The sequence below is a fragment of the Triticum urartu genome, chromosome 4A (assembly GCF_056163025.1).
Source record: "Triticum urartu cultivar PI428250 chromosome 4A, HENAU_Tu73, whole genome shotgun sequence".
NCBI classification, from domain to species: Eukaryota; Viridiplantae; Streptophyta; class Magnoliopsida; order Poales; family Poaceae; genus Triticum; species Triticum urartu.
This window is the reverse complement of record NC_141876.1, coordinates 505,814,689-505,829,094: the sequence shown is the minus strand read 5'-3', so window position 1 is coordinate 505,829,094 and position 14,406 is coordinate 505,814,689. Positions and strand designations below refer to the sequence as shown.

Sequence of the window (14,406 nt, the reverse complement as noted above, 5' to 3'; positions counted from 1 at the left end):
GGGCCCTCAACCGTTTCGTCACCACCAATGAGACAAACGCTAGACGCCGCTGCCTCGACAATGAGATCACCAAGTACGGCGAGGAGTGGTCTCTTAGCGAGACTTCCGATGCTGGCAAGGGCAATGCCGCCGTCAGGGCTCCTCCCGCATCGTCGGCACTGGGCGCGGTGACACTCCGAACCGCAAGGCAGGAGGCGGAGTAGCTACGCCGCGAGCGGCAGGCAGCCGGCGAACAAGGCTGTCGCGGCCCTCTGAAAGCCTTGCGCTGCTGGAGGGACGACGGCGACGGCACGGCGGGGCATGGTGGCCATGCGTATGAGGTGGTCGTCCAGTATAGAGTTTAGGTTTTTTTATAAGTTGTTAGCTAAACGGTCGAAATATCAATCTTTTTATGTAAACTATGTTTGAAATTTAATGAATTCCGCCGTGTTTGAACGAATTCCATTCGTTGGTTCATATAGTGTTTGAATTGTATGCAGGCCGGGGTTTCTTGCATCCATATCCGTGGACCGATTTTTCTGTTCATGGATGGATGCGGAAGAAAATTTGCAGGTCACCGGTAAAAATGCCCTTACGATCAGCAAAGCGACCCCAATGGTAACATATGGAGCCGTGTTCTAAAATTTGCTAGTACCACAACATATGGAGCCAAGATGATGGAAACGAGTACATGCTGCGCATTACCGTCTCAAAACTCCACCATGAAAGCCACGGTACGGTCCAGTTAACTACGTACACAGCAACCACAACGTTGCCATAAGTTGGTCCGTGTTTTTATTTATGAGGATGAGGAGAAATGCTTGTGTCACCCGCAAAAAAAAGAAATGCTTGTGTGAACCATCGGATGAAGGAATATCTCCGTCGCACGGGGATTTCGTACGCACGCATCTGGAAGCGAGGGGCGCGTACGTGTACGTATATGCATGTGTATATCTCTTCAATGCGAATACGTGTCCAGTCCAGTCCAGAGGCCATGTGCTGGATCCTTGTTTCGCGTACGGGCCACATGTTTTCGTGTCATCACTCTCTCTTTCGTTCTTTATTTGGGGAGGAAAAAAACAGACACTAGCCTGGCATCAAGCTGATCTTTACTCTGTCTAGGCCCGAACCTCACGTGGCAGAGATCTCGACCTAGTTGACGTGTAGCCCTGCAATTTGGAAACGTCCGGTACGGTCGATCCTGACGTCTCGTCTTTTTTTTTTCTTTTTTTTTGAGTTGAATCTTTTTTTTAATTCTTTTATTCAAAACATTTTATCTTTTAAGCCATGAGTCCAAATACCAGACTGTTTTCATCGTTAGATTTCTTGGGTCGAGATCTTCAAAACTAAATCTCATTTTAATAGGTTGCGACATCTTTTTACACAAAGAACGAAATAACTAAAAACCAAAAAAAAGTGAATACCATAAAAAGTCATCAAAAGAAAAGAAGAAAAGAAAGAACACAGAGCCCGAAAGTATGGTTGCGGTTATCAATTTTTGAGAGGAAGCATAGGTTGTGCTTCTCACGAAAGAAGCACATATTTACTTTTCACGAAAGCACAAAGTGTGCTTCTTGAGGAGGCAAATATGTGCTTCTACGAGAAACATAACTATAATTCTCGTGAAAACATAAATTTGCTTTTATTGTCAAGAAGCACAACTATGCGTTGCAAAATAAATTAAATAAATTAAAAAATTCTTCAAAACCTAGGAAAAACCAGCCAAAAAAAGAAAAGACGAAAAAACACAACCCTGAGACATGTCCAGAAAAAAAAAACAGAGGGAGCTCCCATTGTGCGACAAGTGGAAGCGGTTGGGCACACTGTGTGGCGCGATCCCAGGCCAAAAGGAATGACCCTTTGTGGGAGCCTCGCAAGGGGTAACCGTTGGTTAGTTGCTCTTGGAGTACGCAAATGTTACATGTCGCCCCTACAGATTTCTAACAAGGAATCGCCTAAGGGCGACAACTAGCGGGCCGGCCCATGAGCGCGGTTACTCGTTGCCGCTCGTATCGCGTTGTATATTCGCTTTGCTCTGATTTTCTTAGTTCATTTTTTGTTTTGTTTTTTTCTCTAGTTTATTTGTTTTATCATCGGCTTTCTTTAGTTTTTCTTTCCTTGTTTATTTTTCTTTTGTTTTCTTTTTTAGTTTTTTTCGTTATCCTTTGATTTTTTTTGTTTCTTTCTTGATTTTATTGGTTTTTCTTTGGTTTCCTTTTCCTTTTTTCTTTATTTGTCAGTGTTAATTTGTTTTATTTTTTTCAACACATTTCTACTTTTTCTCAGTACACAAAGTATTATTTTAGAGCAAACGTGAAACATTTTTCTGACACGTCGGTCATTTTTCAAATACAGGATGTACATTTCTAAACATACATGTTTTATACACTTTTTTGAATAGACGAATTTTTTTTCCAAATACAAGTTGTACATATTTTAAATACATGTTTTGAACATTTTTAATACAAGGTAACATTTTCCAAATACATATTGTACATTTTATAGTGTCAATAAACCTTTTTATTCACGCGAACATTTTGTCCACATTGTATAAATATTTTTAAAATTTTCACGGACATTTTTTTGTAAAGATGTTAATATTTATTTAAAATGTCACGTATATCTTTTTAATGGAAGTAAACCTTTTTTTAACCTAGGTGTACATTTTTTACACTCTATATAACCTCTTTTTAAATGTCATAAACATTTTTTTGAAACACAGGAATATTTTAACAAAATGTCACGTACATTTTATGATAGTGTGACTTTTTTACATTACATAAATGTTGTTTTTATAATTGCATACACATGTTTTAAAACTTCGCACCCATTTTTTTGAAATGGGAAACATTTTTCATTGTCACAAACAATGTTCAAATACGTGGTTTTAAATTTCTTAAGTAAATTAAGTTATTAATATATATGCATTTACATATAAATAAAAGGGAAAAGGGAGGAAACGAGTGACATCAGCATGACGACCTATGTCCTACTGGGCCGGCCCACCACTGGGCCCTTTAGGGGAGGCAGCCATGTGTCCCGCAGCAAGCGGCACATACCCGCACCCGTGGGGGGCGCTAACTGCTAAGGGCATGGCCAATGCATAGCTCCAGGGTGATGTCTCGCATGCCATGTAGGATCGGATGACAAGAGAAATAGGTTTGGACGAGGAAGCGGGATCCTTTGCAGGAGGCAGGTGCTTGGAGGAAAAAAATATGGTTTGTTGCATAAAGTTGGAAAAGTTGAAGTGGAGAGTAGGGATACATATGTAGTGAGAGTCACTTTCTGTTCTTTGAGACCCACCAGCAGTAGCTTGCATTGGGAAGAAAAATCAATATAGATGTCTCAAACTACTTTTTGTCATGAGGCAACTGTATCCATATGTCACCATTGTACATGCCCTAAGTACCAACGAATAGATTACTGTCCTTTTAAAAAACGAATAGATTACCGTCAATAAAAAGTACCAATGAATAGATTAGTAGTTGAGCCGTAAATATATGATTTCATAGCAAGTGTACAACCAAACTTTGCAAATATAGAGCGCTAATATATATATATATATGAAAATATTGTAGAAGTTCAGGAAAATTTCACAAACATACAAATTTTCATAAACACATGTTGGATACCACGTAAAGGTCTAAAACATGACCTATTTACAAACGAAGTTGATAGTGTATCATTTTTCAAATGTTCTTTTTCTTAGAACAAACCACACAAGTAAAAGAGCGGCATACTAAGTTAAAGAAAAACAAAACCATTCAGAACTAACCCTTGGAGGCATATTTTTATAGCAGAAATCTCTAAGCACCACGGTCCACTTAGGACTCGAGCCCGGGTGGGCTAGCTCGCTCCTTGCGACCCTAGTTCACAAAACTGATTTTGAGCACACAAAAATCGCTTGCTTTCTTTTTGTAGCAAACATTTCCACATTGCAGCCCTCATCGCAGACAAACAATGACAGCTTCAAGAAGCAAAAATAACCTACTTTTACTCGAAACACGACATTTAGAGGACTCCGCGAAACAAGTCTATACAGTCTCCAACGCTGGTGCTTATCTCATTTAGATGGCCAACAATGCAAGACACCAAGTACTGTAGCGAATCCTGCACGGCAAGCAAAATATCCAACATCTTGCGTTTTCCACAGTGAATTCGGATGGTAATCAAGGCTGGCTGCTAGGAAGCTTGCTGAGGATCGAGTGCTCTGGCTTGTGGTCACACTCGAAATCAAGGTGAACGAATGCCCGCTCGACTTCTGGAAGTTCCTCGATCTTTATCTGGAGTGATTCTCCAATGGCATGCGCCTCCTTGAGTGGCAAGTCCTCCGGGAGCTCAATATCGACCTGCCAGTCCACTGATAGCATGAGTTGTGAAGTTCATACAAGTACTTATATGTTGGGTACTATTTGTATGTATGAAGTTACTGAATCCAGTTCCTAACCCACCGTGCACATCTCATTCGTTTATGCAGTACTGTGTCAACTACTACTTCCAACAAATGCTATGGAAAACACACAGTAATAAATAAAGCAGTAATAAGTGTTCATTTAGAATTAGTGAAGACCCAGGGTCTCAAACAGATGCGTGATATAGTACACATATCTTGGTTAGTATTGCAGGGAAGGGAATATATATTCACTTAAAAGAAGAGCATGAAAAATAACGGAAAATAGATGTAGGATATACTAACCTCCACAAAGTAAAGCACCCCAAAGGTGTATGCCCGAACTGTATCAACACGCTTAATTTGAGGGTCATGTCTGATAGCTAGGTATGTCAACTTCTGCAGCATTTCTGGGGGAGCTGATTCACCTACTAGCGATACTGCATCAAGGATAGCAATATGTGTTAATAAATAACCATATGTCAGGCTAGCGTCATCTGTAAACTGTAACATGCAGCAATTTTACTTATATATCAGTCCTAAATCTGTCAGACTAATCAGTGGATTCAAGTTATGTATTTCTATTAATTAATTATATAAAAAAGACTGTTAAAACTGTTGGCGGTTTCTTTAATGGAAATCGACAGGAGGGTCTGATTCTTCAACTTTCTTTAATAATATAACATGTTTCATAGAGTTTGAGTCTGAGGCATCCACGTCCAGTAGGTCTACAATCAATGTGTCCTAACTGATGTTCTTGTACCAAATATTTTCCTGTGGCATCAGATTATTTATATGATTGGAGAACTATATGTGTCAAGTTTTAATGGTATAGCAAGTACTGCAAACCTGCATTTTCCCACACTGTTCCAGACCAGTTTGTAATTGTATAGACTGCAAGGACGATTGCACCAACTGGGTCAATCCACCAGTAAAACATGTCACCGAGAACAGCAGCAGCCAAACCAACGACATTCGTGACCACATCAAAATAATGATCCTGCGAAAAATAGCCCATTTCTTCTGGTAAACTATGTTCATTTGTTCATTTGAATCTAGTCAAATTGAGAAACAGATATAAACCTTAGCATAGGCGCGGACTATGTTGTTACCAGAGGTCCGGCAGTAGAACCACAGGGCTAGCTTAACTACTGTTGCAAAGATCATGATTGAATATAGCCACATGAGTTGTGGTGGGGACAATTTATCTGGAGTCACGTTCACTACCAGCTTTTCAACTGCTTGAAGAAATACTTGGAATCCTGGAAATGCAAAATAATTATTATTTAAAATTTAATACAACGATAATAGTCTAACAAGAAGTAAACAAGGACATGACTTAAAAACATACCTAAAGTAGCCATAACAGCTGCGAAGATGATAATGCCTACTGGTTGTACCCTCAATTTACCAATGGGATACTTGTAGACGTTGATGCTCTTCATTGAGAGATGTGTGAACCAAAGGATACCACCAGCCATGAGGTCGAGCAATGAATCAAGTGTTGATGCAGCAATAGCAATTGACCCACTTTTAACTGTGGCATATATCTGAAGAAAACGAGAGAGCATGAATTCTATAGTCAACCTAAAGGAGCCAAAGAAAGTTTACTAAATACAGAGGGGAAATACCAACCTTCAATGCCAAGAGAACAACATTTGCATAATTTGATATCTTCATAGCAAATTCACTCTGCCTTTGCTCCATGAGCTCCTCTTCTTCACTTATTACATTGGATTCTTCTATAGAGTCAACTTCCTCAAAGGATCTCAAGGTGGCAAATTGTTTCTCGTAGTATTCTTTCTCTCCTATATAAGCCCAAAAGTTAATCACACAAAATCAGTAAGTTAATAAAAGAGTTCATATTGTGCATATAGAAAGAGAGAAATGATTGGGCCGTATACCACTTCTGTGGGGAATCATCAAATAACTATGAAATATTAGGAATAGTTCATAAGTGATATACTTTCTCTTGATTAGACTCATAAACTAAAACTACCTGTTTATCAACGTTATAGAAAACTTCCTTATCTAGTTCTAGCATTTTGAAAGAAAAAAAAATGTAGATTCCACCATAGTAAGCCACAGCATACACATCTTGGCATACTTAGCTTATCAGTAAAAATATACTAACGGTTTCTAGGTAAAAAATATCTGGAAAGTAAAAATTGGAACATCTGGAAAACAAATAAAAATGGGAATATTACCAACTAAAAAGTTAAAAACAGGAATAGGAACAGAAAATAATGAATTCCAACGTTGCAATGTTCTTTTAGCAGACTATGAATGAGATAGTCTCACCAACTGTTCAACATCTATTTTTGTCCCAAGAAACAACAAAGGACAGATAAGGACAATCTTGAGACAGCTAAGATTGGATTAGATCCAACAACTCATAGAAGTAAAAAAGAACTCTCCCATTTGTTTCAAAGAAACAGAGAAAGAACACAACAACTACTAAAGAATCAAAGTGTACAGCCGATGGAACCTCACAAATAATTTATTTATGTGGTTGAAAATTTGCAACACTGTTCTGCCTCAAAGAGGTGCGCATTCAGTATCCAATCCAAGAACAGGGGTGTAGGACTGTGCAAAAGGTTGCGAGGTTCAAGTCTCATTCCTCCAGCCTTGAAAAAATAATCTCAATGAAGAGAAGTCCAAATTTTCCAGTTTCACACAAAGATACACATAGAAAAGAGCACATCAGCGGATGCAGAACATCCTGACAGAGATGTTGGTATTAAAAACCAAGGCCGGCCGCTATTGTAGATTCTAGATGTTCCCTCCCTTTGAAAAGTGATTGTTTTGTCTTGATGTTTTGGTATCTGAACTACTCCGTAAGATCCAGAGGGAGGACCAAAGTTGGGCAAGTCGGTAGAGATTAGAGGCAACAAAAATGAAATGAGCAATGTGCTAGCTAGCACAGCTAAAATCACAGTACAGTCTCAGGTTAACTGTAAACAGAGGCACACCACGCCATACTGCATCTGCTCATGCCTGAAGAAATGTTTTTCCAGAAAGAATTAAAATAATTCGAATGAGTTTTTACCAGAACAGGCGCAAAAGGGATATTGGCCCAATCTTAAACAGCATGGTCTGAGGCAACAAAAGAGAAAGGTGGAAATGTCACCAAATACACAAACATAACTTGTATTTACAAGTTGCAAGCTTTGGAAACAACCACAAAGCACCGAAACATAGAGAAGTCGTGTTCCATCACAAAGTAAGATAGCTGCTACGTTTGTCAAAAAAAAAACATAATAAGCGCCTCCATTGGTCCCCATGATAACGGGGATGTGATCACCAAAGTGTCGAATTATCCATGGAATCCCGGAATCCAGAATCACAAGCACAGCCACCAACCATTCAGCCAATGAGCACCGGTTAACCCCCATGAGACTCCAATAGGAAAACCCACAAAAGTGCCACCTCCCCCGTAGCTAACATGCTGCTAACATGACGACGACGGAAGCCAAACGCCAAAAGCCAGCAGAATGCTTGCCAAATACGTACAGATCAATCACTCAAGAAGAGAAGAGAAAAGGAAGGAGAGAAGGAAGAAGTAATGCGAGATCACGAGGGTGGCCTGCCGAACCGAACCTTCCAGGAGGCCCTTGGAGCGGGAGAAGTCGACGTGGGAGGGCCTCTCCGGGTCGACGGCGTCGAGCACCTTCTTGGGGAGCCGCGACACGAACTCCCCGCGCATCGACCCCACCGAGTTCCGCCGCCGCCCCGCCAGGAGCGGCGCCCGCGCGGCGTCATTGTCCCCGCCGCGCCCGTTCGCCTCCATGCCTCCCCACGGACCGCGGCGCGGGTCGAAGCCGCCTCCTCCGCTCCTCCCCCTCCCTCCCCCCCTCTCTCTGCCGATTTGATCGTCGCCTTCGCCGCTTCTTATTTTTGGCGTCTCGTCTGCCCCTCCCTAGCCCAGGACTCGCCTGCCTGCGTGCGTGCTGCTCTCTGCCTCTGCGGCCCTGTGCGGTGCGGCCGCAATTATAAGCGGAGAACGTACGTCTACGGCCGTGATCGACGCAACGGGTGTCTGCGGCGGCGAAATCGACGGCTCAGATCACGTCATTAATACGAGGGAAATAGCTTCAGCTAACACCAGCTATGGCCTACAGAACAGCTCCAGACCATCGGTCCTGTTCGGCTAAGAGGGAGCATCTTTACAAGACCTCTTAACCTAACTGCTAAAATGACATTTCACCTTGTGTTTCTGTCGAGACATTGTATGAAAGTCGAATTTATTCCACTCTCGTTTAGGACAAAGATGTATTTTATGTTTGGTTTCTTTAAATACTTGTTAGGTCTAATATTCTTAGATTAATCGAATATGTTTGATTATGTTTTCTTATTCACATTTTTTCTCTTTGTCAAATTTCCCGAAGCTAATGCTATTTTCAGGTAAATCATGGATACAATGCATGCTATACCATGTACTCATTTTCCATTAGCTTTTGTTTCGCAAGAAGATGTTGTAAGTTTCCAATGCATTCTTTAGTACTCTGTCTGTCTGCCGAGACGAATGATGTATTCATTGCAAATTCTAAAAATGGGTACTTGACATATGTGTGCTTTTTCTTTAAATCTAACAACAGCTTTCTTTTGAGCTTCGCTTCATTCATACACTTTGTATGTGTGTGTAGTGTTTTCTATGCTACCATATGAGCAGCTGGTGGTTTTGTGGTTGACTCATGCATGTGAACCGATGTTACTTAACATGCAAATGCCAAATGGTGTAGCTCCCTTGGGTCATTCATTTTGGTAAACTAAGTCATGCTAAACAATGCTTAAAGCAAAAGGCATATCTCAGCCTTAGGTGATGCACCAGCCTAGAAAATGCATGCAAATTGGTGTATTTTTTGTTCTCTCCGAAATGGTGTATTTTTTTTTGCGAATGTCCGAAATGGTGTATTTACTTGTAACGATTTCAATGATTTTGATTGGCCACATGTAGAATGCATGCATACAAATGTCTTAAACTTCCCTTTTCCAGTAAAAAAGTTAATGATTCAAGTTACATTACAAGAACGTTTTTCCTAAGTAGCAGTTTTATTCAGGTGCTGCAGTGATGAATAATGCACCCGAATTTCCTGATTATTTAAACGTACAACAAGGATGAATGGGTGTATAATGTTGAAATACAAGATATAGATATGGAAGCATAAAATTAGGTTATTTTGTCCATCATGTAGGTATATATCTATATCTTGACAAGATAGGTCATTTCCTATGACTAAGGTTGAGTGAACATTTTCGCATTATGACTAGCCACAAGTGGTATCTTGAAGTACATTGTTTCTCTTTTTTTGTTAGCCTTACAAAAATTGAAGCCTAACACCCCAGCCAACATGTGGCATTGAACATGCACATGTCATTACATTAAAGTGTGATTTTATGTCAAAAGTTTCAAATGTATACTTCAAACCCATGTATTATGCTATAAACTTAGTAGAGCAGCAGATAGTCGAGAAAACTAACAGTTCACATGTGTCTTTGCTTCAATACTTGGTTTAGATTTACAAACAGAGACGTTGTTTATACACTTGTGAATGGTAGTGGGGTAGGGCTGGAAGAGCTTCCTACATAGCATTTTCCTGCAGGAATTTGACGGCCGTCTCACACAGAACCAGAGTAAATTATGCCCTTTTATTCTACGCCTCTCCTTGATTTTTTTGATTGCATGGATATTAGGCCTATGGGAGAAGTTGCGGAGAGTGCGACGTATAGGAGAAGCCGCCAAAATAACTTGGCCTACATCATGTTTGAATGGACTCGTTATTTTCTACACAATAAAACTCTGCGGTGTCATCCCGATGAATGGTCTAGAGCTGTACTCGTCATGTGGCATGTGGTCATCATGAAGCCAGAGTTGTCATGTAGTGCTATTTATTGAGCTATATTAATGATGTTTCATTTTGACGTTTGTCTCTTTTTTAAATAAAATGAGAGAGGGCGATTGGCCTTTAATGTTGCATCCTATGAGGTGCTTTGGTATTTTTTTTCTTCTAAAGAGGATACATTTGACCATTACACATGAAATGAATGAAAATTTAACTAATTAGAACGGACAAAAAAACTTAAACTATACAGAGCTTGACCTTCTCATGTAAAGTTTTTGTCCAATGGCCAACGTTAGACCACTCATCATGTGAAAAAAAGTGTATCTGTTGTGGAACGCAGTATTTTAAAAAAAAAATCATATGATCACGTAAGATCTATCTAAGAGATGCATAGCAACGAGAGGGGAGAGTGCGTCCCAAGGGGGATTCCTACTCCTACTAGGAGTAGGTTTCCCCCCGTTCCTAGTCCTAATAGTAGGGGGAAGGAAGGGGAAGAGGAGAAGAAGGAAAGGGGGGCCAGCCCCCCTCCCAATTCGGATTGGGCTTGGCGGGGAACGCCCCCACCTCTTGGCCGCCTCCTTTCTCTTCTACTAAAGCCCATGTAGGCCCATTAAGCCCTCGGGGGGTTCCGGTAACCCCCCCCCCCCCAGTACTCCGACATATGCCCGAACTCATCTGAAACCATTCCGGTGTCCAAACATAACCTTCCAATATATCAATCTTCATGTCTCGACCATTTCGAGACTCCTCGTCATGTCCGTGATCACATCTGGGATTCCGAACTACCTTCGGTATATCAAAACACATAAACTCATAATATCAATCTGTTGGGGAACGTAGCAGAAATTCAATATTTTCTACGCATCACCAAGATCAATCTATGGAGCAATCTAGCAACGAGGGGAAGGAGAGTGCATCTACATACCTTTGTAGACCGCTAAGCGGAAGCGTTCAAGTGAACGGGGTTGATGGAGTCGTACTCGTCGTGATCCAAATCACCGATGATCCTAGTGCCGAATGGACGGCACCTCCGTGTTCAACACATGTACAGCCCGGTGACGTCTCCTACGCCTTGATCCAGCAAGGGGAGAAGGAGAGGTTGGGGAAGACTCCATCCAGCAGCAGCACGACGGCGTGGTGGTGATGGAGGAGCGTGGTACTCCAGCAGGGCTTCGCCAAGCACCGCAAGAGACGAGGAGGGAGAGAGGTAGGGCTGCGCCAGGGAGAGGTCAAAACTCATATGTTGGCAGCCCCAAATACCTCAACTATATATAGGGGAGAGGGAGGAGGCTGCGCCCCCTCTAGGGTTCCCACCCCAAGGGGTGCGGCAGCCCCAAAGCCCATCTGGGCGGCGGCCAAGGGGGGAGAGGGGAGACTTGCCCCCCAAGTAAGGTGGAGGCGCCCCCTCCCTAAACCCTAGGCGCCTTGGGCCCTTGTGGGGGGGTGCACCAGCCCATCTGGGGCTGGTCCCCTCCCACACTTGGCCCATGCTGCCCTATGGGGCCGGTGGCCCCACTTGGTGGACCCCCGGGACCCTCCCGGTGGTCCCGGTACATTACCAATAGCAACCGAAACCTTTCCAGTGACCAAAACAGGACTTCCCATATATAAATCTTTACCTCCGGACCATTCCGGAACTCCTCGTGATGTCCGGGATCTCATCCGGGACTCCGAACAACATTCGGTAACCACGTATATCTATTCCCTATAACCCTAGCGTCATCGAACCTTAAGTGTGTAGACCCTACGGGTTCGGGAAACATGCAGACATGACCGAGACACCTCTCCGGTCAATAACCAACAGCGGGATCTGGATACCCATGTTGGCTCTCACATGCTCCACGATGATCTCATCGGATGAACCACGATGTCAAGGACTTAATCAATCCCGTATACAATTCCCTTTGTCTAGCGGTACGATACTTGCCCGAGATTCGATCGTCGGTATCCCGATACCTTGTTCAATCTCGTTACCGGCAAGTCTCTTTACTCGTTCCGTAACACATCATTCCGTGATCAACTCCTTGATCACATTGTGCACATTATGATGATGTGCTACCGAGTGGGCCCAGAGATACCTCTCCATTTACACGGAGTGACAAATCCCAGTCTCGATTCGTGCCAACCCAACAGACACTTTCGGAGATACCTGTAGTGTACCTTTATAGCCACCCAGTTACGTTGTGATGTTTGGCACACCCAAAGCACTCCTACGGTATCCGGGAGTTGCACAATCTCATGGTCTAAGGAAATGATACTTGACATTAGAAAAGCTTTAGCATACGAACTACATGATCTTGTGCTAGGCTTAGGATTGGGTCTTGTCCATCACATCATTCTCCTAATGATGTGATCCCGTTATCAACGACATCCAATGTCCATGGTCAGGAAACCGTAACCATCTATTGATCAACGAGCTAGTCAACTAGAGGCTTACTAGGGACATGGTGTTGTCTATGTATCCACACATGTATCTGAGTTTCCTATCAATACAATTCTAGCATGGATAATAAACGATTATCATGAACAAGGAAATATAATAATAACCAATTTATTATTGCCTCTAGGGCATATTTCCAACACAATCGTCATCGAACGTTAAGCGTGCAGACCATACGGGTTCGAGAACTATGTAGACATGACCAAACTCATCTCCGGTCAATAACCAATAGCGGAACCTGGGTGCTCATATTGGTTCCTACATATTCTACGAAGATCTTTATCGGTCAAACCGCATAACAACATACGTTGTTCCCTTTGTCATCGGTATGTTACTTGCCCGAGATTCGATCGTCGGTATCATCATACCTAGTTCAATCTTGTTACCAGGAAGTCTCTTTACTCGTTCCGTAATGCAACATCCCGTAACTAACTCATTAGTCACATTGCTTGCAAGGCTTATAGTGATGTGCACTACCGAGAGGGCCCAGAGATACCTCTCCGACAATCGGAGTGACAAATCCTAATCTCGACCTATGCCAACTCAACAAACACCATCGGAGACACGTGTAGAGCATCTTTATAATCACCTAGTTACGTTTGACGTTTGATAGCTGATACGTCTCTGTCGTATCTATAATTTTTGATTGTTCCATCCCAATATTATTCAACTTTCATATACTTTTGGCAACTTTTTACACTATTTTTGGGACTAACATATTGATTCAGTGCCCAGTGCCAGTTCCTGTTTGTTGCATGTTTTATGTTTGGCAGAAACCCCATATCAAACGGAATCCAAACGGGATAAAAACGGACGGAGAATATTTTTGGAATATTTGGAGAATTCCGGAAGAAAAATCCACGCGAGACGGTGCCCGAGGGAGGCACGAGGCAGGGGGTGCGCCCCTGACCCTCGTGGGCTCCCCGTAAGGCGGTTGATGCCCTTCTTCGGCCGCAAGAAAGCTAATTTTTGGGGAAAAATCACGGCGAAGATTTCAGTCCAATCGGAGTTATGGATCTCCATATATATACGAAACGGTGAAAGGGCAGAAGCACAGAATGCAGAAACAGAGAGAGACAGAGAGACAGATCCAATCTCGGAGGGGCTCTCGTCCCTCCCATGCCATGGAGACCAAGGACCAGAGGGGAGACCCTTCTCCCATCTAGGGAGAAGGTCAAGGAAGAAGAAGAAGAAGAAGGGGGCCCTCTCCCCCTCGCTTCTGGTGGCGCCGGAGTGCCACGGCCATCATCATCACCGCAATCTTCACCAACAACTTCACCGCCATCATCACCAACTCTTCCCCCCTCTACGCAGCGGTGTAACCCCTCTTTTACCCGTTGTAATCTCTACTTAAACATGGTGTTCAACGCTATATATTATTTCCCAATGATGTATGGCTATCCTATGATGTTTGAGTAGATCAGTTTTGTCCTATGGGTTAATTGATGATCGTGATTGGTTTGAGTTGCATGTTTTATTATTAGTGCTGTCCTATGGTGCTCTCCATGTCACGCAAGCGTGAGGGATCCCCGCTGTAGGGTTTGCAATATGTTCATGATTTTCTTATGGTGGGTGGCGTGAGTGACAGAAGCACATACCCGAGTAAGTAGGTTGTTTGCGTATGGGATAAAGAAGACTTGATACTTCAATGCTATGGTTGGGTTTTACCTTAATGATCTTTAGTAGTTGCGGATGCTTGCTAGAGTTCCAATCATAAGTGCATATGATCCAAGTAGAGAAAGTATGTTAGCTTA

At 42.5% G+C, this 14,406-nt stretch overlaps 1 protein-coding gene across 1 annotated transcript; it reads right to left on the bottom strand.

Moving 5' to 3' along the window:
• Positions 1-3,742: 3,742 nt before the first annotated feature.
• LOC125552403 (metal tolerance protein 4) lies at positions 3,743-8,350 on the bottom strand. Its single transcript, XM_048715948.2, has 7 exons — positions 7,970-8,350; positions 6,005-6,177; positions 5,721-5,919; positions 5,453-5,631; positions 5,219-5,369; positions 4,676-4,809; positions 3,743-4,328 (listed from the first exon to the last, which is right to left on the bottom strand). Exons 1-7 carry the CDS (start codon positions 8,157-8,159, stop codon positions 4,149-4,151), a joined length of 1,206 nt encoding a protein of 401 aa, XP_048571905.1. The 5' UTR covers positions 8,160-8,350; the 3' UTR covers positions 3,743-4,148.
• Between the last annotated feature and the right edge of the window lie 6,056 nt (positions 8,351-14,406).

Coding starts and splice junctions, on each gene's coding strand:
- LOC125552403 (XM_048715948.2), bottom strand. CDS start 8,159: ATGGAGGCGAACGGGCGCGGCGGGGACAATGACGCCGCGCGGGCGCCG. Junction 6,178..7,969: donor CTCCAAGGGCCTCCTGGAAG/GTTCGGTTCGGC, acceptor GGGCTTATATAG/GAGAGAAAGAATACTACGAG. Junction 5,632..5,720: donor AGCTGTTATGGCTACTTTAG/GTATGTTTTTAA, acceptor TTGCATTTCCAG/GATTCCAAGTATTTCTTCAA.